Here is a 24,878-nt window from a genome sequence, read left to right as displayed (position 1 = left end):
ACACACAAAATCTAAAAGGAATATGAAAAAAAGTGAAAATTTCTTGTAATTTCATTTTTGAAGAAAAAAACTACCATTAACAGATTGGAAAGTATCCTTTATGATCTTTTTCTCTCTATTACAAAAATCTATAAACAGCTTTCTATACAGGGATGGGCAAAAGTAGGTTTACTGTTGGGAGTATGCGAAACAGAGTTTATTCTTGTATTAATTATTTTATTTTTTATTTGTATTACAATGTTAAACTTACTTTGCCTATATATATATATATATATATATATATATATATATATTTATATATATACACACAAAAAGTCATATATATGGTTGCATATATCTTTACAGGTAGGAGGATATAGTCTTGTGTAAACAAAAATGAGATTTTACTATACATACTTTCTATAACTTGCTCATTTAATACATTTTAAGTCTCTTACTATCTTAATTCATGTATCTCTTACCTATTAGGTTATTGTTTTGATCTCTTTTATTTTTTGTCTATTTCACCTCTGCCTTCTGAATTTTATGTTTTCAGAAATTTATCTTATTACGATTATTAAAAATTGCTGACAGCTTGTATAAATATTATCAAAATATGGTGGGGATTTTCTTTTTTAAGATATTTAGAAATCAGGGTGTCAAGGTAGTAAAAAGTTGTTGATTAGTGGAGTTCAGAGTTCATGATGATGGTCTGTGAAAGTTAAATAGTATATTAACAGAAATCATGAAGATGGTTAGAAAATTTCATAGATAATAGAGAAAATTAGTCATTCATAGTGAAAAAAATTTTCCTAAGTTATTTCTATTTAAAACAAAATAGGATTTTGCCTATAAAATTAAAAATGTTAGAAAATGAGTTATTTTCATATACTGATTATAAAGTGTGTTTCTAGAAAGCAATTTGGCAATACTGTTAAGAGTGAGAACTTAAATTTTTTTTATTACTTCTACCAATTAAGACTTAGGTATATACCTAAGGAAATGATTAGCATAAAGAAGGAAAAAAATTAAGATGTCTTGTTACTTTTAATGACAAAGCTTTGTAAGTAGTCTAAATGTTCAATAATAGAATAATTAAGTCATAAAACATTCAGTTATGTGGCCACCAAATGTTTACAAATAAATGTAATTATAGAGATAAAAAACACAATGTAATAAGTATGGAGAAAAGAATAGATGGGAATATATTGAAATATTAAGAATAATTGCCTCTGAGTGGCAGGGATTATATATGATGATGTCTTTTTTAATACTCGTATATAGTTTCCCAGATTTCTTTTGTGAGAATGTATTATTTAACTAGAAAAAAAGTACCTGGCCATCATGGCTCAGTGGTTGAGTGTTGACCTTTGAACCAGGAGGTCACGGTTCAATTCCTGGTCAGGGCACATGGGTTGTGGGCTCAATCCTCAGTGTGGGGCGTGCAGGAGGCAGCTGATCAGTGATTCTCTCTCATCATTGATGTTTCTATCTCTCTCCCTCTCCCTTCTCTGAAGTCAATAAAAATATATTTTAAAAAACCGAAAAAACTAGGAAAAAAGTTAATAGGCGGTTGGAGTGTTGTCCTGATATGCCAAGGTTTCGGGTGTGATCTCTGGTTAAGGTACATACAAGAAGCAACCAATGAATACATAAATTTCTCTTTCTCTCAAATCAATAAAAAATATTAATAGACAGAGGTCATTGAGTAGATGAAAGGTGTTTGGTTGTTGACTTATTTGGATAGGTAATTAATATATTGGTTATTTAATCTTAGCTAAAATGTTTTTTAACTTCTAAAAATATCTTTCTTTTTTAGGTTGTTATGCAAAATGACAGTTATGATACTCTTTATGGTAAGGTTTCTTTTGTCACCTTTAAAATGATTATATTACAAAGCTTTTAATTTTTGAAAAGCTTGTTATTTAATTCTTCAGTGACATAATAATACTTGGAAAATGGTACATAGCTATATGAAATGTCATTTACTATAAAGTTTATTTGGATTTAATATCACAGATACCCATTTCACTGGTTGTGACTTTCATGTTGAATTTAAATGTCCTTTACATTTACTTTCAGTTTAGACATTGGTATATTTTCAAAAAGAAAAGGGGAATCCAAACTTTGGTTAATACAAATATTAGTTACATCTGCTTTGATCCAAAACTTATTTAACATTGCTGGTCAAAAGATTTAAGGTACTTAGTTTTTGAAGTGTAGGATTCTTGATCTCTTCTGTTGTCTCATTTTTCAGTCAATTGCTTAATTTTGTGATTATTCTTTTTTATTTTTTGTAGGAAGTTTAACAAACTCTTTGAATATTCCTGAGTTTGAAGAATCTATGAAAGATTGTGAACAAGCTAGCTTCAATATGGATAATAACATAAAATTTTCTCTGTGGGTTTCTTTCTTTGAGATTTATAATGAGTATATTTATGACTTGTTTGTTCCTGTGTCATCCAAGTTTCAGAAGAGAAAGATGCTACGCCTTTCCCAAGATGTAAAGGGCTATTCTTTTATAAAAGGTATACTAATGGGTACTTATTATTTTATTGTTCTGAAGTAGCTTTTTAGGGTTTGTTATTACCTATATGAAAGCAAACTGGAAATTGAAAAATTTATTACCAATTATTAACATCAAGATAATAAGGGAAGTTTATGCTCTGCAAATATGTTTTAGTATGCTAATTAAACCTGAATACAAAGGGGTTTATTTTAGTAAGTATTGTGTTTATTTGAGTATCATTGATTGAATTTTGAAAAATGGGAAAAGCTATTGATATTCACATTATTCTGTTGCTTTGTAGTAGTGTCCAAACTTTGGGGATTCGGAAATGTTTTTGTTCTTCTACAGTGATATCTTTCCAACCTTTTAAACCACTACTCACAGTAGGAGATGCATACATATTAATAATATATGTATACAATATATTTACAACTCAGAAGTTTTATTATACTTACCCTTACTACAAGGAATGCACTTTGATGTTTTCTATATCCTACTTCCATTTTTATAAAATGCTATTTATGAATATAAATAAATTTGATTTTATGATTCATTAATGAGTTCTAACACAGCTAGGTAGTCTTGTAGGTTTAATATGTACTGTGTTTTGTTTTTCTTTTTTCTTTTCCCTGGATGTCTAATTCTAAGGAATCTTACCCATTTTATTTATTTATTTTTTACTTTTTATTTTTTATATATATTTTTATTGATTTCAGAGAGGAAGGGAGAAGGGAGAGAGAGATAGAAATACACGATGAGAGAGAATCATTGATCGACTGCCTCCTGCATGCCCTGCACTGGGGATCGAGCTAGCAACTGGGGCATGTGCCCTGACTGGGAATCAAACTGTGACCTCCTGATTTCTAGGTCAACGCTCAACCACTGAGCCAGGCTGGCCTGGCTCTTACTCGATTTTAATTTTCCCTTTGGGTGACTTTGTAAAATAAGATTTACTTTGCATGTCTGTATAACTTAAATACTGGAAAGTTATTTAAATGTCCTTTCTTTATATACCTCTTTTCTAATGGAATATGGAATAGCTGAGTTGACTCCACCTAGGGCATGTTATTAAAAGAAAGATTTCATTATATGCCTTTGGGAAAAGAGATTACAAATCCTCAATGAGATTACATTGTACAACAAATACTGGGTTTTTTAATTGACTAGAGGCCCAGTGCACGAAATTCATACATGGGTAGGGTCCCTAGGCCTGGCCGGCGATCAGGGCCGATTGGGGCCTTCCAGCTGCTGGCTGCTGGCTGCTGGCTGCTGGCTGGGGCCTTCCTTCATTCCACGCCGCCCCCTGGTGGTCAGCATATGTCATAGCGAGCAATCGGTCTCCCAGTTGAACTCCCAGGGGGACAATTTGCATATTAGGCTTTTACATATATAGATATAGATATGTGTCCTATTTATTTTTTAAAGATCTACAATGGATTCAAGTCTCTGATTCCAAAGAAGCATATAGACTTTTAAAACTAGGAATAAAGCACCAGAGTGTTGCCTTCACAAAAATGAACAATGCTTCTAGTAGGAGGTAAGGAGTAAATCCTATGGTGTAAGCCTGAGGCACCCAGGTTATGCTAATGTAAATGCAACTAACTTAAGTTTAAGTGGGCAGTAGGTTTTCTGATATGTTAAATGAGTTCATAGGCATAAAAACTGTAAAGAGTGCTAAACACATAAGATTATCAGGACTATTTCTTATTTTGACAAAGCATTTACTATATTTTTACTCTTTCTTTATATGATTAAGCTTAATATGTGAAGAGCTGCGTATAATGGAGGACTTTGTGTCTTTTCCAGTTAACCCATGAACACAAACATACTGTTAAGAGAGAATCTCAAGGCATTAAAAATATGATATTTTGTTTGAAGGAATTGGAGGGTGAGAGACAAAAGGAAATACTTTAAGTAATGACATTTAAAACATGTCTTTTCTTAAGTGTAAAAGAGCCTTGACCCCTTAGATAAGCCCTTATTTTGGCCAAATATATGCTTTGCTTTAGGTATATACTTAAAGAAGATTAGCTGTACATAATACTACTTTAACTAATAATATGATCTTTGTAAGCAAATTGAGACTTTATTATAAATGATTTACATTAGTAGAAGTTGGAATGTTAAGAGGAGCAGGTTCAAGGGATTTGGAGCTAAATGGAAGGTAAGATATTTGGTTTTAGACACACAGGTATATAAGTGGCATATAAGTGGCAGTGGAACACTGAATTAAAATACCTGCAAGCTAGTTGGGAAATGCAATGCTAAAGGTATGGCTAGTATTGGGGTATAAGTAGATGTTGATTAAGATGCTTGTTTCTCAATTCAGAAAGCAGAAATTAAAATGGAATATAACACTTGATCTTTGTATATTTCTTTTAGTCACAGCATATTCACTATTAGAATATTGCAGATTGAAGATTCTGAAACGCCTCGTGTATTGCGAGTCAGTGAGTAAGTTGAGCATTTTTGAAATTGTAATTATATATATACTAGAGGCCCAGCGCACGATTAAATAGTGCGCGTGTAGGGTCCCCTAGGCCTAGCCTGCTATCAGGGCCATGTCCACCGCCTGCCTCGCCTGCACGCTCTGCGGATGCTGCTGGCACACCCTGATCCTCCACTGATGCTGCCGGTGCCCCAGGGGGAGGAGGGGAGGTGGTAGCGGGGAGGGCCTGAGAGGTGCTCCAGCACCTCCTGGTGACCGGTTATTTGGTTGTTATGGCGTCACTACCACAGGCCTTTTATGCTATAGATGTATATACATATATATATATTTAAATATATATTTAAGGTATTTTTTTATTGATTTCATGGAGGAAGGGAGAGGGAGAAAGAGGTAGAAACATCAATGATGAGAATCATTGATTGGCTGCCTTCTGCATGGCCCCACTAAGGATCAAGCCCGCAACCCCAGCATGTGCCCTTCACCAGAATCGAACTTGGAACCCTTCAGTCCAAAGGCTGACACTCTATCCACTGAGCCAAATCAGCTAGGGCTGTAATTATTTTTAATTGTTTTGAAGAACTTTTAAAGTTTGTTTTGTTTGTGTTTATTCAGATTGTCTTTATGTGATCTTGCTGGTTCAGAACGAAGTATGAAGACCCAGAATGAAGGTGAAAGGTTGAGAGAGACTGGGAACATCAACACGTCTTTATTGACTCTGGGAAAATGTATTAATGTTTTGAAGAACAGTGAAAAGTCAAAGTAAGTGTTGCTGAAAGTGTTATTAGCATATTAAGTGTTATATTTAAACTTTCAACTTCAGTAGTTTTAGAAAGTTGTTGTTAACCTGTATGACTACATATAGATTATGATTAAAATACTCAGAGATTGCCCTGGCCTGTGTGGCTCCATTGGTGGGAGCATTGTCCTGTGCACTAAAGGGTGGTGGGTCGGATCGCTGTCCCGGCATATGCCCAGATTGTGGGTTCGATAGCTGGTTGAGGTGTGTGCGGGAGATGGCTGGCCAATGTTTCTCTCTCACATCATTTCTCTCCTCCTCTCTAATATAAAAAATAAAATACTTGAAGATCTTGGGCTAAAAAAATTATAGAAATAAAAAAGCATCAATTCATGCAGTGACTCCTCAAGTAACCACAATTTTTTTCATACTAAATATGTATCAATAGACATTTTGCACAGTACGCTTCTCTAAAATCATTTTATTCTTACTAGTGCATTGTATTATTCTAGATGTGATAGGTTTCTGTATTAATTAATCTTTTAGGCTGAGTAACTTCTAAATCAGCATCATTATTTTGATCTAATCAAGGTGTTTCATGGCATATATTTATAATTGCTCTATATTAAAGAACACAATGCAGTTTTGTGTGGTTTTTTGTTTTGTATTTTAACATTTTACCCTAATGGGTTGTTTTTATGAGTAGTATTATTATTAATACTAATTTAAAGAAAACAACATAAACAGAAAATGTTACACATAAAACTAATCACTAGCCTAGAATTAAGTCCATTATAGTTAGGTTATCTATTTCTCTGTAAAATTTATCAGCATCCTGATTTAATGGGATTTGCTTTAACTTAAAATTATTTGAATTTTTTCCGTAGGTTTCAGCAGCATGTGCCTTTTCGGGAAAGTAAACTGACCCACTATTTTCAAAGTTTTTTTCATGGTAAAGGGAAAATATGTATGATTGTCAACATCAGCCAGTGTTGTTTTGCCTATGATGAAACACTCAATGTGTTGAAGTTCTCAGCCATTGCACAAAAAGTAAATATATTCATACTTCTATAGAATCTATTAAACCTTTTATTAGAATATTAATGATTTTTTTTCTTAGGCTAGGTAATTATTTTGCACTTATAACTGTAAACCTAAGCAATAATTGAAAATTAAAAATGTAAATGTTTGACCAAGTACGAGGATGTGGGTGAAAATAAAAAAGTAACTCCTGCTAGGATTAAAATGACCTCAATAGTAAGTGTTAACTTAATCATAGGCACCTTTTACAAAATATGAGCACTGTTCTTGGAATGAATTGTCGGCTTTTCCATTCTGTTTCATTTAGTGACTAATTGGGTAGCTTCCTGCTAGAAATAGTACTAACAACCTAGTAAATTTACTTATAGTGTACATGTATAATTAGCTTTTTTGTTATCAGAATGTTCATTTAAGGATGCTAATTCCTTCTTGAATATTTGTTTGTGTAGGTCTTATTTTAAACACTCTAGTTGTCATTTTACTTAATATTTATAAAATTATTTTTTAGTGGTCGGTTCTTGCCTTTTCTGTTTTAAATGTCACATTGGATATTTTAACAGGTTTGTGTTCCAGACACTTTAAATTCCTCTCAAGAGAAATCACTTGGACCTCTCAAATCTTCTCAAGATATGCCATCAGACAATAATTCAGATAATAAAATATTAAATGTAAAAAGATCTACGATTTCTTGGGAAAGTAGTCTGGAAGATCTGGTGGAAGATGAAGATTTGGTTGAGGATCTAGAAGTAGCTGAAGGAAACAAAAATGTGGAGACTGAACTTACTGATGAAGAGCTAGATAAAACGTTAGAGGAAGACAAGGCTTCCATTAGCCATGAGGAGAAGAGAGTATGTATTAAGAACTTAAACTTCTAAGCTTGGCTTATTATTACTCTGAAGTTAGAGTCAATAATACTTAAGGCTCACTCCTAATTTTTTCCAGTAGCACACTAAATTTTTGTATCTCAACTTTATATTTTGAAAAATATCAAAACTACAAGAAGACTAGTACAATGACTATCCATTTACACTTCACCTGGATTTGCCATTTGTTAACATTTTACTATATTTACTTTAATTCTTTTTCTAAGAGTATTTGAATGCACATTTTTTTCTCTGTAGCATTTGAAAGCAAGATTCAGACATAATGATACCTTATATGTACTTCAGCATATATTTCTTAAGAACATGGATATTTTTCTTATGATGCGAGACCATTTTCATACCTAAGCAATTTAATACTGCTATAATAGTATAATCAATCTATTATATTGTCCACATTGAGATTTCTCCAGCGGTTCCCATATGTCTTTTATAGCTACTTTGTATTTTTAATTATTCAAATATAATATAGCATAGATATTTTTAAAAAGTTGAGCTCAATTTAGAATACCCCCAATCTGGATTTGTCTGATTATTTCCTCATGATCCGGTTTGATACTTTGGGCAAATCTATTATATAGGTGCAGTTGTGAAATTTCCATTGCATCGCATCAGGAGACATGTGATGTTTGATTTCCTCATTCTTGGTGATGCTAATTTTTTTAGTACATTTTATTTGATTTCAGAGAGGAAGGGAGAGGGAGAAAGAGAGAGAAACATCAATGATGAGGGAGAATCATTGATCAGCTGCCTACTGCACGTCCCCTATTCGGGATCGAACCCACATCCCCGGCATGTGTCCTTGACCAGAATCGAACCTGGGACCCTTCAGTCAGCAGGCCGACACTAGCCACTTAACCAAACCACCTAGGGCAGTGATGGTGAACCTATGACACGCGTGTCAGAAGTGACATACGAACTCATTTTTTTGGTTGATTTTTCTTTGTTAAATGGCATTTAAATATATAAAATAAATAAAAAATATAAGTCTTTGTTTTACTATGGTTGCAAATATCAAAAAATTTCTATATGTGACACGGCACCAGAGTTAAGTTAGGGTTTTTCAAAATGCTGACACGCCGAGCTCAAAAGGTTCACCATCACTGACCTAGGGCGTGATACTAAGTTTTGCTCACTTGGTTAAGGTACCGTGTTTCAGATCTCTTCATTGTAGAAGCATGTCATCTGTGACATGCACACTTTGAGACCGTGTGCATATCTTATTCCCCAGTATCTTTTTACGCAATGATTTTAGCGTACTCCTTCCAACTTCTACTTTGTAGTCTTAAGTACAGATGCTCAAAATGTCTACCTAGTATCAATTATTCTATTCAAAAACCTGAATTACTTGATTCTCTTATATTTATGGTAAATAAGGTTTAGGTTTAATAGCCTTTGTCCAAATACAGTAACCTGTGTTCATGGGTGTGCTTTAATGGTGTTAACACATCTCACATCATAGTACTTTTTTGGGCTGTAGAAGTCCAAGTAGATGGACAATATAATGTGTTAAATACTCGTTTTAATAATTTACTTCAGTGTCCTTGAAAGTCATCCTTGCATCTATTTTGGAATTGAGAATGAAGACTGCAGATGCTACTGGTTCCAGTTTTTCTGGTCACTATGTGATTGGACCTCACTTGTCTTGAGTTTCTGTAATGTAGTATTTCCCTGTGATAAAAGAAGCCATTAATAGTCTTATTTTAGTTTGTAGTAATTTATTATTATTGTTATTATTATTATTATTTTCAGAGAGAGAAAGGAGAGAAGAGATAGAAACATCAATGATGAGAATCATTGATTGGCCTCCTCCTGCATGCCCTCTATTGGGGATTGAGCCCGCAACCCAGGCACGTTCCTAATATTTGAAGCATCCCACTTGATTTTTCAAGTACTGAATCTGCAAAGAAATAATTTCCAGTGTGAATATGATTACTGCTAAAAGGATGCATAATCATAATTGACTACATGAAAAGAGTTTTATTTTAAACACTTGGACAATATTTCTCTTGGGATATATTTTATTAGAATTTTAATATTTATATGTTTTAGAAACTGTTGGACTTAATAGAAGACTTGAAAACAAAGCTAATAAATGAAAAGAAAGAAAAATTAACATTGGAATTTAGAATTCGTGAAGAAGTTACACAGGAGTTTACTCAATATTTGGCTCAACGGGAAGCTGACTTTAAGTAAGTTATTTCTTCCATGTCCTGGTAAAAATTGAGAATTTTATTCACTTGTTTAATTTTTTATTTTTATTTTTTTTTTACTAATTTTATATTAGGTGGCTTCTGAATTCTCACCTTTATAGTTTTGAAAAATAGCTGTTACTAAACTCCATGATGATTCTGAATTACACATGAATAATTACTTAAATCTGCTTTTAATTTATAATGTCTTTAATATTAGAAATTTAAAACAAAAACACAAAGTAGGGCTTTTTGGTTTTTCAATGGAATTCATTTGTGTTATGCAGGGAAACACTCCTTCAGGAACGAGAGATATCAGAAGAAAATGCCGAATGTCGTTTGGCTATCTTCAAGGATTTGGTTGGTAAAACTCACACTCAAGAAGAACCAATAAATCAAGATTGTGCCATGAAAGTTGAAGCCAAAGTATGTTAACTGAAATATTAAAGTATTGAGGATTTTGGTACCAGGATTTAGTGTACCACATCAGTGATGTGAAACATTAGTATAGTTTAGAATTAAAAACTTACTGTATAGCTTTTTAAAATGAAATATTCTTTGTTAGAAATATAAGGACACATCGTTTAACTATAGCTGTTGGAGTTGAAAAATTTGTATATCTGTTATATCTCATTTTGGTGTTGCTTATAGGTAGGTAGGTTCCTTTTTGTCTGATTATGGGGTACCCCTCAGATTTGTCTTAAACTGAAAGAATTTTAAAGTTATACAGAGCCTAATGGTTCATTTACTTACTGCTCTGATTAAAACAAAAACATTTATGTATAAAAAGGATTGCTCTTGCTAGCCAGACAACCATTCCCTACTATTTGAAGAAAACATTATTCTTTTCTGCTGTTTCCACTGAAGCTGAAATTGATCACATCCATTTGGGGTTTTTGTTGTTGTTGTTATTTTATTTTTTATTGATGATTTTAGAGACAGGAAGGAGGAGAGAGAGAAAAACATCGATCTGAGAGAGAAACATTGATCGGCTGCCTCATGCACCTGAGCTGAAATTGAACCCACCATCTTTTGGTGTACGGGACGATGTTCCAACTGAGCCACCCAGCTAGGACTTGTTTTATTTAATTACTCAATCTGGGGGCTTGTGTTCATGATGTCCAGGCTTTTGCTGTCAAAGCAGCATTATGTCTCCCTGACATGGTTTGGGTCTTGGTCTAAGCTGGGAAAATGGAGCTTTGTGTTCTCAGTTGTCCCACAAAACCTTTAAGACTCATTGTGTAACTGAAAGTACACCTGACCTAGATAATCATAATTGTTCTGTAATGACTTACCACAGTTTGCAACATTGTTTGAATGGGGATCTGTGTCTCATATTCCATAAGACAGAAAATGAATAATAGAATACAACTTTTTCATAATTGGAGATACTTGATATAATTTATTTAAAAAAATTTCAAGTTGTTAATTCTTTTGTTATATTTTTTAAACTGTCTAATAAATCAGATGGTATCTCACTGTAAGAGTGAAAGCCACTGTTAACATAGGCATGTGGTTTTTGCTATTTTTAGGAAGCACATACTTACTTAGGAATTGAAGATATTATTGATTCTCTTCAAGATGATGTCACTGATATTAAGAAACAGGCTGAAATAGCTCACTTATATATTACATCTCTTGCTGACCCCCAGGAAGCTATTGCTTGTTTAGAAATAAAGTATAATCAAGTTAAAGCTGAATTAGCTAAAACTAAAGAAGAATTAATCAAAACCCAGGAAGAGTTAAAAAAGAGAGAAAATGGTAAGTAGATGTATTTTACTCTTAATTTGGATAAATGCATAAAAAGACAACTGGTTAATATAACAGATTTTTTTGTTTTTAAATCCTTACTGGATGACATGTTTATTGATTTTAGAGAGAGAAGAAGAGAAAGAGAGAGAAACAAAAACATCAATGTGAGAGAGAAACATTGATCAGTTGCCTTCCATATGCGCCCCAACCAGGATCGAACTTGAAGTCTAGGTATTGCCTGGACCAGAAACTGAACCCACAGCCTTTTTGGTGTGTGGATGACGTTCCAACCAACCAAGCCACCCAGCCGGGACAGTATAAGAGATTTAGGCAACTTATTTACCATTGTGACCAGAAAATTATGTGATTTGGGGTCATAGTTAATATTTTAACTTTTTTATGGCTTTATAATAATTTACTATTAAATTTATTTTTGCTTTTATTTGCTTTTAGACTAATATTAGAAAATAGACTTCTTAAAATAAAAGAACTAAGTATTAGCTTCATCAGCAAATTAAGAAATCTCATGGCAAGTTGTAAAGTTGTAAATTTGTTCTTTATTCTTTATGAATTCTTTGTATTTTTATTTTTTTATTGATTTCAGAGAGGAACGGAGAGGGAGAGAGTGATAGAAACATCAATGATGAGAGAGAATCATTGATCAGCTGCCTCCTACATGCCCCACATTGGGGACTGAGCCTAAAACCCTGGGCTGACCGGAATCGAACCTGGGACCTTTCTGTCCACAGGCTGACGCTCTATCCACTGAGCAAAACGAGCCAGGGCAACTCTTCTGTATTCTTAATGAACTCATACAGTAGTAGATTCTACTCTTGGCTTGCAAGTTTGGGATAGAGTGACTCCTCTGAATGGTCTTAAGAAGTCTATGTGATGCTTCATTCTAGTTCTGATGATCATATCTGGGTTTTAAGAGCATTAGTTAGATGAAATACTCTGCTCTTTCCCCGAAACAAGATTGTAGAAAATAGCAGGTAAGCCCAGCCAGTGTGGTTCAGTTGGTTGAGTGCTGTCCCATGAACCATGAGGTTGTGGGTTTGATTCCTGGTCAGGGCATATGCCTGGGTTTTGGGCTTGAAGCAGCTGATCCAGGTTTCTCTCTCATATATGTTTCTGTCTCTCCCTTTTCCTTCCTCTCTCTGAAATCAATAAAAACATTTAAAAAAAAAATGAAAGAATGGAAATAGCAGGTAAGTTGTGCTTCTACATTATAAAGCAGTCCAGAAAGGAACTAGCTTCTTGTCTTCTCTGAAGTTATGCCAGAAATTTTTTACTATTTAGCATATGTCATTCTTTTTTATTCTGAGTGTTTAAAGTAGCTTTTTCAGAAACATTATCCTCTGGTGATAGAATTAATAGCTGAATGCTGTGCTTCTGGTGCTTTCAAAATCCTTTTTTCTAAATATAACACTAGTTGAAGTGTCTACTGTAGCAGCTTCTGTTTTGTGATTATTCAGTGATAATTTTTTTTAGGTGCTTAATTGTTTGTTCAATAATTTTATTTTTTACAGAATCAGAAATTAACTTGAATTCATTGGTTCAAGAGCTTGAGAAATCTAATGAGGTAATACCTTAAGCTTTATTTTTATCTTGATAAGAAACTTGATAAGTAATTGAAGGGACATGAATTATAACAAGGTACATTTATTTTAAACATAAAATAATAAATTATTGATTGAAGAAATTGAAAAATATGTGTCTTCACCCTCATACCCCTTTTCAGCGATGGCCACTGGGAAGCTTCTTCAGGCCTTCCAGAAAATATTTACTTATCTATATAGAACACATACACACGTACATACACCTGTTAAAAAGTTTATACTAAAGGGATTGTCGTTCCGTGTCTTCCCTTAAAAGTTGTCTTGGACATATCTGTGTCATTTTTTTTAAGCTAGGTGCATGGTGATGATTTAAACTGTGTTTATTTTGTCTGAAATTACTGAGTGTTTTAAATTATGGGATATGGCGCAGGTGGTGTGGCTCAGTGGTTGAGCAACCTATGAATCAGGAGATCTCAGTTCAATTCCCAGTCAGGGAACATGCCTGGGTTGTGGGCTCGATCTCCAGTTTGGGGCATGCGGGAGGCAGCCAATCAATGCTTCTTTCTAATCATTGATGTTTCTATTGCTCTCTTCCTCTCCCTTCCTCTCTGAAATCAATAAAAGTATATTTAAAAAAACAACAACTATAGGATATGGCCTGAGCAGTGTGCAGCATTGGAATTCTGAAGATCTCTGGCACCTTTAGATCAGATAACCATTCCAAATGGTTGTGTATATTTTTGACATTGATAGATCTAAATATGAAATTACAAGTATACATGGAGGTGAAGTTAATTTAGAGCTCTAAAGTTACTATGTTTCCTGACCTTCTCTGGCATGAGTCTTCTTATTTTAACTTACATTCATCCTATTGAAGAACTAAATATTTTAGGATATGACCAGATATAGATAACTCAGGGTCTTCGTATCTAATATCTATATTTAAAGAAGTAACCACAATAATGTAGCAGAAGACATTATAGCTACTGTTTAGACAACTCCTAAACTTTTATTTTTCTAGCTATAAAAATAATAGATGCTAGTTGTAAAAATTTAGTTATATTAAACTATGCAAGATAGAAAATAAAAAAGGTCCCCCGTAATCTTTCTCCTAAATTACAAAAAAGAGAGAATACCAATAAGTTCGTTGGTATCTCTTTTAGACTTGTGCTTTACATATATTCATTTAAATCTCAAAAGAACTTTATGATATAGATACTATTATTTTTTATTTTTACAGAGACATTAAATAACTTACCCAGGGTCCCCCCACTAGAAGGTAGAGAAACTAGGATACAAACCCAGAGTCTGATTACAGATTCCTCTTACCTAGTAGGCTATATTCTTTCCTTTGTTTTTATAAACACTTTATTTTCATTTATTTATTTATCTTTAGAGAGAGAGGAAGGGAGAGAAAGAAACATTGATATGAGAGAGATATATCAATTGGTTGCCTCCCATACACACAGCTTGGGATTGAACCCACAACCTAGATATGTGCTCTGACTGAGAATCGAACCTATGACTGGTGCATGGAATACACCTCCAACTAACTGAGCCATATGGGCCAAGGCTAAACGTATTATGTTTGAAACAAAAATAAGGTCATGCTGTACATAGTGTGTGGTCTTTGGTATTTTTGCTCAGTCTTTAAATTTGAAGGAATTCTAAAACTGCATTGTATTTTATCCTAAAATATATTTGCTAACCATTGCTATTTTTCTTCTTTTCAAAGAAAATAATTATTCAGAATCAAAGAATTCAAGAATTGCAAGATTTAGTTAATCAAAAAGAGGATACTATTAACAACTTTGAGAACCTAAAATTTCATGTGGAAGACACATTTAAAAGCAGTGTAAGAATTTTACTTTATTCTTCTTCATTATAGATTACATTAAGAAGTATGTTTTGGTTGAGACTAAAATAATTTAAAATAGCTTAAATAAGCTAATTTTCTAAGAATGTTTAATTGTTTATTCTGGTTTTGAATTCAATTTACTATTGTGAAAATCTTAATTTTTTGAGTACTTCAAAGAGGGCATTTGGCCTCTTTGAACATAAGTAGAAGAAAATGAGATGAGAAGAATTTGTAGCCCTTGCAGGTCTAAGCCTCAGCTAGTTAGAAGGGGCCTTTGGGGTAATAGGAACTTTGATATGCTTAGATATCAGAGAGCATAAAGATCCCGATCTCTTTTCTATAACCTATCTGTATCTATATATGGAACCATACATGAAATGGTTTGGTTATTTACCACATACTTTTGCTCTAATCACTTGATTTGAATTTTAAGTCTACTGTTTGTTTTGGTGAAGAAAACAAGAAAAAGAAAAGCCAGAAATATCATTTTGGTGACTACAACTTCAAAGAAAATTGTTGGAAATTTAACAAGGAATAACGTTTATTTATTTATTTATTTATTTTTTAATTAAATCTTTACTGTTCAGGTTATTACAGTTGTTCCTCTTTTACCCCCATAGCTCCCCTCCACCCAGTTCCCACCCCAAACTCCGCCCTCACCGCCCCCCCACCCCACTGTCCTCATCCATAGGTGGACGATTTTTGTTCAATCTCTTCCCGCATCCCCCACACCCCTTTCCCCCCAAGAATAGTCAGTCCACTCCCTTTCTATGCCCCTGATTCTATTATAATCACCAGTTTATTCTGTTCATCAGATTATTTATTCACTTGATTTTTAGATTCACTTGTTGATAGATGTGTATTTGTTGGTCATAATTTGTATCTTTACCTTTTTCTTCTTCTTCTTCTTCTTAAAGGATACCTTTCAGCATTTCATATAATACTGGTTTAGTGGTGATGAACTCCTTTAGCTTTTTCTTATCTGTGAAGCTCTTTATTTGACCTTCAATTCTGAATGATATCTTTGCTGGATAAAGTAATCTTGGTTGTAGGTAATCTTGGTATTCATCACTTTGAATATTTCTTGCCACTCCCTTCTGGCCTGCAAAGTTTCTGTTGAGAAATCAGCTGACAGTCGTATGGGTACTCCCTTGTAGGTAACTTACTGTCTTTCTCTTGCTGCTTTTAAGATTCTCTCTTTGTCTTTTGCTGTTGGCATTTTAATGATGATGTGTCTTGGTGTGGTCCTCTTTGGATTCCTTTTGTTTGGGGTTCTCTGTGCTTCCTGGACTTGTAAGTCTATTTCTTTCACTAGGTAGGGGAAGTTTTCTGTCATTATTTCTTCAAATAGGTTTTCAATATCTTGCTCTCTCTCTTCTTCTGGCACCCCTATAATTCGGATGTTGGTACGCTTGAAGCTGTCCCAGAGGCTTCTTACACTATCTTCGTATTTTTGGATTCTTCTTTCATTTTGCTTTTCCGGTTGGGTGTTTGTTGCTTCTTCGTATTTCAAATCTTTGACTTGATTCATGCGATCCTCTAGTCTGCTGTTGGGAGTTTGTATAATATTCTTTATTTCAGTCAGTGTATGCTTAATTTCTAGTTGGTCCTGTATCACAACCTCGAGGGTCTCACTAGATTTCTTGAGGGTCTCATTAAGTTTATCGGCGGTTTCTAGAAAATTCTTGAAAAACCTTAAAAGTGTGGTTTTGAACTCTATATCCAGTAGTTTGCTTTCCTCTATTTCTGTCATTTGTGTCCTGTTTCTTTGTCTACGCATTTTTTTATGCTTCGCTGTGTCGATAGAGTGGCTTTGTGTGCTAGGTGTCCTATAGGGCCCAGTGGCTCAGCTTCCCCAATTACCTGAGGTAGACACTCTTGGTGCACCCCCTTGTGGGCTTTGTGCACAGTCTTGTTGTAGTTAAGCCTTGATTGTTGTAGGTAACACTGGGAGGAATTGACCTCCAGGCCAAATTGGCTGTGAGAATCAGCTGTGTCTGCAGTGGGAGGACTTCTGTGCTGTAGACACCCCTCCGGGGAAAGACTTGCTTCAATGGGGCTTTGGTGCTCACTGAGTCTGCCCCCTGAGTGTGTCCTTTATGGATCCGAGGAGCTGCAATCTGGATGGCCCCACTCTGACCACTGGGTACACTGGCTCCTGGATCTCTAAGGAGGTGCTAATCTAGCCTCTGCCTGAGGCTATCCAGCAGGAGCCAGCTGTGAAGCAATGCAAGTTGCCCTGGGGCCTTGGGCCAGCTGCAGTTTGTTAGGTAATTATCAGATTGCAAAGCGCCAGGCCTTTCATATGCAAAAGCCTCTGTGGGCGGCTTGGGCGGGGCTGGGTCCCAGGGGATCAACAGGGCGGGGCAAGCAGCTATGGCTGCTCTCAGTCTTGCCCTCAGAGGCCCCGCTTCTCAGTGTCCTGGCAATCGCTGCAAGCACCTCCAAGAGAAAGCTGCCCTCGAGTTCTGACTGATGCCAGACAGTCCAGTTTCTCCCGTATGAGTCTAGGTCCCCAGAGACTCGCCCGGAACTGGAGCTCAGAGCTTGAGACTCCCTCCTGATTGAAAAAGACAACCGTATCCTCAGCCGCCAGCCCTCTTCAGCATGCACCTCTGTACCTCTGTATTTTACTTCCACACCGCACCTCCTCTGAGTCTCGGTATGCTTTTCTTTTTCCTTCTAGTTGTAGAATTTCCACTCAGCCAGCCTTCCTGTGGTTCTGGATGATGTCCGTTCCGTCTTTTAGGTGTATTTTTGAAGTGGTTGTGCGAGGCAGCAATCTCCGGTGTTTACCTATGCTGCCATCTTGGTTTCTCTAACGTTTATTTCTGTAGGTTGTTTGCATACCACAGTGTGTTAGTAATGTTTAAGTAACAGTAAAAAAGCAATATAAAATAAGCAGAATTCCTAATTTAGTAGCCCTTGCCTATAAATACACTTTTTAGATAGGCTCTAGATTAGTGATGGCGAACCTATGACACGCGTGTCACCTCTAGATCCTGTTATCTATTAACTTATAACGGTGCTAAATTGCTCACATAAATACATAAATAAACAAGTGCGAAGTAACCTGGCTGTGTGCTCATTAACTGTTAATCTAGGGCAGTGATGGCGAACCTTTTGAGCTCGGCGTGTCAGCATTTTGAAAAACCCTAACTTAACTCTGGTGCCGTGTCACATATAGAAATTTTTTGATATTTGCAACCATAGTAAAACAAAGACTTATATTTTTGATATTTATTTTATATATCAAAATGCCATTTAACAAAGAAAAATCAACCAAAAAAATGAGTTCGAGTGTCACCTCTGACACGCGTGTCATAGGTTTGCCATCACTGCTTTAGATATTGGAAGAGGACACTCCTTCAAATAACTGAGCTGTGGAGGTTAGATTTGTTTTTGTGTGTGTGGGGGTGATGATTGTATAATTTTTTTTTTAAATATATTTTATTGATTTTTTACAGAGAGGAAGGGAGAGGGATAGAGAGTTAGAAACATCGATGAGAGAGAAACATCGATCAGCTGCCTCCTGCACATCTCCCACTGGGGATGTGCCCGCAACCCAGGTACATGCCCTCGACCGGAATCGAACCTGGGACCTTTCAGTCCGCAGGCCGACGCTCTATCCACTGAGCCCAACCGGTTCCGGCATGATTGTATAATTTGAAGGGGAAAAGAAAATCAGGCCATTGTGATAGGTCTCAGAGTGGGGGAAGGAGACAACTGACCCTGTCATGTAGTCAAAACTCTCTAGCTCTGTCAGAGCTGTGATCATCTATCCCAGGGTTTTGTCATTTGTCAGTGATGCCAAGATGCTAATTGTGAGAAAGTATGGAGTTTGTTCTTCATGATATTCTTTGTTTAAGGATAGCTCAAAAAATGTTGCTTTTATTTTTTTCAATAATCCATCACTATGACTTAAAAGTCATTTTATTTATATCTCTTAAGAATAGTGTTTGCTAATTTTATTTATTTTTTAAAATATATTTTTATTTCAGAGAGGAAGTGAGAGGGAGAGAGAGATAGAAACATCAATGATGAGAGAGAATTGATTGGCTGCCTCCTGCACGCCTCCTACTAGGGATTGAGCCTGCAACCCAGGCATGTGCCCTTGACTGGACCTGAACCCAAGACCCTTCAGTGCACAGGCCGACACTCTATCCACTGAGTTAAACCCCTAGGGCAGTGGTCGGCAAACTCATTAGTCAACAGAGCCAAATATCAACAGTACAACGATTGAAATTTCATTTGTGAGCCAAATTTTTTAAACTTAAACTATATAGGTAGGTACATTGTTATTTACTTAATTAGGGTACTCCTAAGGCTTAGGAAGAGCCACACTCAAGGGGCCAAAAAGCCGCATGTGGCTCGCGAGCCGCAGTTTGCCGACCATGGCCCTAGGGCTATTTGCTGATTTTATAATGTAAACAAGGTCCCAGTGCACGAATTCGTGCACCTTGAAAGGAACTGTGGACCACGAGCCTGCGGTAGGCACAGGGGCGGGTCTCGGCCCATCCTCTGCACCCCCGTCCGGCCCCTCACGCCGTGGTCCCTGGTCCTCTGTCTACTGGCAGCCCTGCTCCTGCTGCCTCTGCTCCCACGCGTTGACAGCACTGGCCCTGCTTGCACCCACTGACGGCGCGGAGTGATTGGGGCCGGCACCACAGTGGGTGCGAGCAGGGCTGGCACCGTCCCTGATCACCCCTCAGGAGCAGGGGGAGGTGGAGAAGCCCTCAGGGCCATCAGGGCCTACAGCTGCCACTTGCACCGAGTGATCGGGGACCGGCGCCGGTCACTGGCAGCAGGTGTGAGTGGTGGCTCCAGCACTGGCTCCAGGGTCGGCTGCAGGTGCGAGTGGGGCCGGTGCCAGCAGTGGGTGCAAGTGGGGCTGGCACTGGCAGCAAGTGCAAGTGCCGGGCAGGACCATGGTGCATGGGAGCAAAGAATTTTCAGTAACCACCAGAGGCTTGCTGCGATGACAGCGAGCCTTGGTCTGGCACCCCCGCTCACTTGCTCCACCATCCCACTGTGTCCGACACCCGCCATGTTCTGTGCACGCACCCTGGTGGCCAGTGCACATCATACTGACCGGTTGTTTGGTTGTTTTGGTTGTTCCGCCGTTAGGTATATTTGTATATTAGCCTTCTATTATATAGGATGAAATTTTTTCTCCATAGTTTTTTTCAAAACGGATTGCTACCAGTATATAGGGTTTTAAGTAATTTGTACATTAAAAAAAAAAATCCTTGCTTTTACCATACCTTTGATTACTATAGACTTGCACTTAACTGCTGAGTTTTATCCTTCCTCTTTCTGGATAACCTGTATTGTACCTCCTTTCTGCTAGCCTTTTAGGGAGGCATAGTATTTGCCTTAAAAAAATAAAAATCTCAAAGATTTTTATCATTTAGACAAACTAAGAACTCAAATTTAAAGTCTGTATATCTTTGACTATACAAGGCTAGAGACTAAGGTCAAAACTTTTTCTGGGAGTTCTAAAAGTGAGACAATACTGCTTATCTTTGAGCAGCTTTGGTTACAAAACATAACTATTGAATTTCTAGAGTGGGGCCTCAAGATTTTAAGTAAAAGTATAAAGAAACAATTTTATCTTAGTGTTTTCGTGTTTTTCTTTTCAAACCACATTAAAAATGTGACTAAGGGGTAGGTGTTTTAGGGTTCTATAGTTATCCCAAAACAAGTCTATAATGTACCATCTAAAGATGAATTAGTTTTTATATATCAGGTGAAACTACATGCTTAACTGATTTTAAGACAACGTTTTCTTGTCCTTTTCTCGTCCTTAGTGAGTGTACACATTATTTAATATTACTCAGTTATCTTAGGGTGAGATATAAGAAATAACTTAGAAAAGTGTTTCAACAAATTTGAAAATAAAACTTTTATGATGCACTATCAAACAGTTTATATAGTTTTTACATTTATTGTAGCTTTCTATATGTGAACTAATCTGAATTTATTTTATTTTAGGACAAGGCTGGTACATCTGTAATAATAAACAATAAATTGGCTTATAATGAACCAGTTGAAATGCCTAAGGACAACAAAAGTAAAACTTATTCGGGAAGAAAAAGATTAAACGAAAATGAATTTCAGCAAGATGAGCCACCAGCTAAGAAAGGTACTGCTTCATTTGCCAGCAAGAGGCCTTTAAGAAAGCTAATTCCTAAACCAGTAAGCAGAACAGATGCAAATGGAGGAAATTTACTTGTCTAGGGAAAAAACCCTGAAGAAATCTAAATGTCACTAATATTTATGCTAACATGTTATGAACCTGAGGATGGGTGTATTGAAAGCTCTTTTATTATAATAAATATATTTTTAGATATTGTGCTTTTATCACTTTTGCATGCCTGTAATTCTTTTACTTCTCTGCTTATAATAGTTAAAACATATCACTTTCATTTTCATAATGATAGTACCTTTTTTTCACCCAAATCTTTCCACATTGCTTTCTACCTTTGCATTTTTTTATTCATTTGGAGAAAAGGAAATCTGACAGGAAGACTTTGAACTAAATACTACTAAAGACAAATGTGCTCGAGAATGAATTCTGTTACTATAGAAATTTATTAAAAAAAAAAGTGGGTACATGCTTACTCTCTACCTGTATATGTGGAAGAACATACCAGCATTTACATTCTTTGTAAACTGTTCATTATTTCTTTTGGAAAACTTTTGTAGTATGATACTTGGGGGTAGGGCTTTCTCAGAGAAAGTACATTAGCTTTAGAAACCTGGCTAGCTGCTTCACCTTGAGAAAAATGGGTGAGTTAAGTCTTAACTTTGGACATTAGTTAAATAAAATATACAGTACTTGCCTCCTGAGGTTGTCAAGGATGAAAACAGGTGGGTAATACACCAACATACTAAACACCTCACAGAACCTCAGTAAAATGAATGTTTTCAAAAGTAGGTGCCTTAAGGATAATACAGCATTAGGTAAATGTTTTGTAGGATATATTATGGTTGTGTGAGCTAATAGATTGAGACAAATATGCATATGCCTTCTGTCATCCATTGAAGGAGGTGTGCTTTGCTACTGGGAGGATAACCTTGCTGTGATTTCCATTGCATTCTTCCTCTCTTTCATTCATCTTTGTCAGTGTCATAGACTAGTTGAGAATGTAGATAACTAGGAATTGGCCAGGAGCCAGTGTTATACACAGATGATAGTCCTAAAGATAACTCATTCATGAAGAAGATTATTTAAGAACTATAGCTAAATAATTTGGATGTGAGTAGATTTGAGTAAGTTTAGCTAACATAACAAATTTTTATTACTTCTTAAAATCACAACCACTTTGGCTATTTCTCCATTACTTATGTTATTAAAAAGTATAGGGATCACATAAAAACTACATAAAAACTATAGATATAACCACCCTCTTTCCTCTCACCTGCTACTAAAAGATATCCAGAACAAATATGTGACTACTAGGCTAGAAGGAGGTTGATAGTTCCATGGGAAGCATGTTTTCTGTTCTTAAAAGGAAATGCAGAGAAGATTTGACTTTGGGTGATGTGCAATATACAGATCTTGTAACATAGAAACCCACACCTGAAACTTATATGTTCATGTTGACCAATGTCACCCCAATTAATTTAATAAGTGTGTGTGGTTTTTTTTTTTAAAGGGAATACAAAGCCTTTTCTCTATGAAAGTGAATTTACTTTTTGAGATCACTGTATCCATACTTGGGGGAAATTGGTAACCAAACAGTCCAAAAAATAATTTTCAGATAGTGATAAAGGAGACAAACCAGAGATATGATACAGTCTATTTAGGATTTTTCAATCAAAACTAACTTTTTACAACGAAAAGAAGTAATCCGTGTGAATATAGGTTGCATGTAGTGTAAATATTGAATTAAAGTGTTAACTGTATTCCTTTCTTTTTGTTTACTTTTTAAAAGTAAACTAGATACAGTAGAGTTTTTCCTATCTTTATTGCTGGATTGATTTTAATTTCTACCTCACAAGGCTGTCCTGAATATGTTCTATAAATCTTTTGACATACTAGTAAAACTTTTTATTTTTTTTTTATTTTATTTTATTTTATTTAATCTTTTGACTTACTAGTAAAACTTTTTAAATTTTTTGAAAAAATAGTACAAATACCTAAAAAAAATCAGATAAAAATATTTTGGTTTGATTTACCTTGTATTTTGTATTATATTTTGGTTCTTTTTTAATTAAATTTTTTTGCCATTTCAGTTGACATATAATTATTATATTAGTTTCAGGTGTACAACATAGTGGTTGGACATTTATATAACTTAGGAAGTGATCACACTATGTATCCTGGTTCTTGAAATATAGGGAAATTATAGGAACAATATTACTTGATAACAGGAGCTTTCTGTATTCACTTCAGGGTATAGGGACTACATGTATATAGTATGCATGACTCAAATCTCTTCCATCAGGATAGTCAGGATGTATTTGTGAGCTCGGGATTTCTGTTTGTTGTCATTTTTAAGTTGCTTAGATCCTATCTCCATTCCTAATAAGAGTTCAGACATTTTTATATCTTGTCTTTTTAAAGGGTAAGAGGATTTTTTTAAAAAACATGTCTATTATGAGAAAAAAAGTCATCCAGGACTCTTAACATCATCATTTGGTTTTCTCAATTAGTTATTTCCATTGATGAATTCATAGGTATGAAAATATTATCAAATAGAGAATAAGGTTGCATGGAAAGTAGAACAGAGTGAACCAGTGGAGAAGACCAGGTTATTTCACTTTGGGATGACTTGCCACAGCTTTATAAGATGCTGGGAGATCTAATGAAAAATAATACATTGGTTCAAGATTATTAAAAATCTATTAGATTTAGTGGGCAGCTTTGTTGTAAAAGTAAATAAGGCCAAATCTTGAAGATTTCAGAGTAGCTGGAATTCTTAGAATAAACCGAGAATCCAAGGAAGTGAGGCTATACAACAGGGGTAATTCCATGTTTCTGCTGTTCTCTCTGTGGCAGGAGACAGCCATGTAAATTATTGATAATAAAATTTTGTCCAATGAACTTTTTAAAAAAAATATATTTTATTGATTTTTTTACAGAGAGGAAGGGAGAGAGAGAGTTAGAAACATCGATGAGAGAGAAACATCGATCAGCTGCCTCCTGCACACCTCCCACTGGGGATGTGCCCGCAACCAAGGTACATGCCCTTGACCGGAATCGAACCCGGGACCCCTTAGTCCGCAGGCCGACGCTCTATCCACTGAGCCAAACCGGTTATGGCTGTCCAATGAACTTTTACAATCAGCCTGTATTTAAGAAAAGAGATCCTGGGATCCCATAAATGGGATCACACAATTACAGCTGCCCCAAAGCATTTAGACAGTTGGTGAAGGAAAAGAATATGGGTTGTATTTGTAAAGTAAAAACACCAGCCAGGGCTAAAATATACTTTTTTTATTCATTGCACTGAAAGTAATAGGTTTTTTAACGAGTAGGATTTCAAGCCAATCCCCCACCCCCCAAAAACTGTCTTGCTTTTTTGGAATAGTATTGCTTGTATTTCATATTATATCTGGGACCTTTAAGCCTGAGGAATATGAATCTTACATGCTTAGTGAGGACATTAAATAAAAACAGGTGAAATCAACAGTGAATAAAGGTCAAAAGGACATATGTAGTTGATTATATCAGAGCAATGTTGTGTAGAAAGTTTAAACATCAAACCATGAAGTCAAACAGAAAAGGAAAAAATAAAATTGGAACCACAGAGTCAGATTCTTACATGTTTTGAAGTAATTTCCTAGGATTTGAGATAACCACCAGACCCTGATTATAGTAATGGAAGTTGTATGAAAACATATAAAGATAAATTTGTGGCCCTGGCTGGGTGGATCAGTTGGTGGAGCAATGTCCCATACACCAAAAGGTTGC

The 24,878-nt window shown here is 35.6% G+C and overlaps 1 protein-coding gene across 20 annotated transcripts in view; it reads left to right on the top strand.

Annotated features, from left to right (window-relative positions):
• Positions 1 to 24,878, top strand: part of KIF20B (kinesin family member 20B) — a 62,153-nt gene that overhangs the window by 11,388 nt on the left and 25,887 nt on the right. For 11 of the 20 annotated variants that reach the window (XM_023760489.1, XM_023760485.1, XM_023760483.1 and 8 more), the window contains 13 exons: positions 1,799 to 1,835; positions 2,280 to 2,507; positions 3,914 to 4,025; positions 4,871 to 4,942; positions 5,550 to 5,696; positions 6,561 to 6,723; positions 7,275 to 7,562; positions 9,648 to 9,787; positions 10,075 to 10,213; positions 11,320 to 11,548; positions 13,069 to 13,121; positions 14,834 to 14,953; positions 20,951 to 21,101. In XM_023760489.1, the coding sequence (XP_023616257.1) occupies positions 1,799 to 1,835; positions 2,280 to 2,507; positions 3,914 to 4,025; positions 4,871 to 4,942; positions 5,550 to 5,696; positions 6,561 to 6,723; positions 7,275 to 7,562; positions 9,648 to 9,787; positions 10,075 to 10,213; positions 11,320 to 11,548; positions 13,069 to 13,121; positions 14,834 to 14,953; positions 20,951 to 21,101 (1,879 nt within the window). The remainder of the gene's footprint in view (positions 1 to 1,798; positions 1,836 to 2,279; positions 2,508 to 3,913; positions 4,026 to 4,870; positions 4,943 to 5,549; positions 5,697 to 6,560; positions 6,724 to 7,274; positions 7,563 to 9,647; positions 9,788 to 10,074; positions 10,214 to 11,319; positions 11,549 to 13,068; positions 13,122 to 14,833; positions 14,954 to 20,950; positions 21,102 to 24,878) is intronic. The other 9 variants (XM_014462529.2, XM_014462528.2, XM_023760494.1 and 6 more) reach the window with 7 other exon arrangements.

Source organism: Myotis lucifugus, unplaced genomic scaffold (genome assembly GCF_000147115.1).
Source record: "Myotis lucifugus unplaced genomic scaffold, Myoluc2.0 scaffold_184, whole genome shotgun sequence".
NCBI lineage: Eukaryota > Metazoa > Chordata > Mammalia > Chiroptera > Vespertilionidae > Myotis > Myotis lucifugus.
The sequence above is the reverse complement of the archived record's forward strand: the minus strand, read 5'-3'. Positions and strand labels throughout refer to the sequence as shown.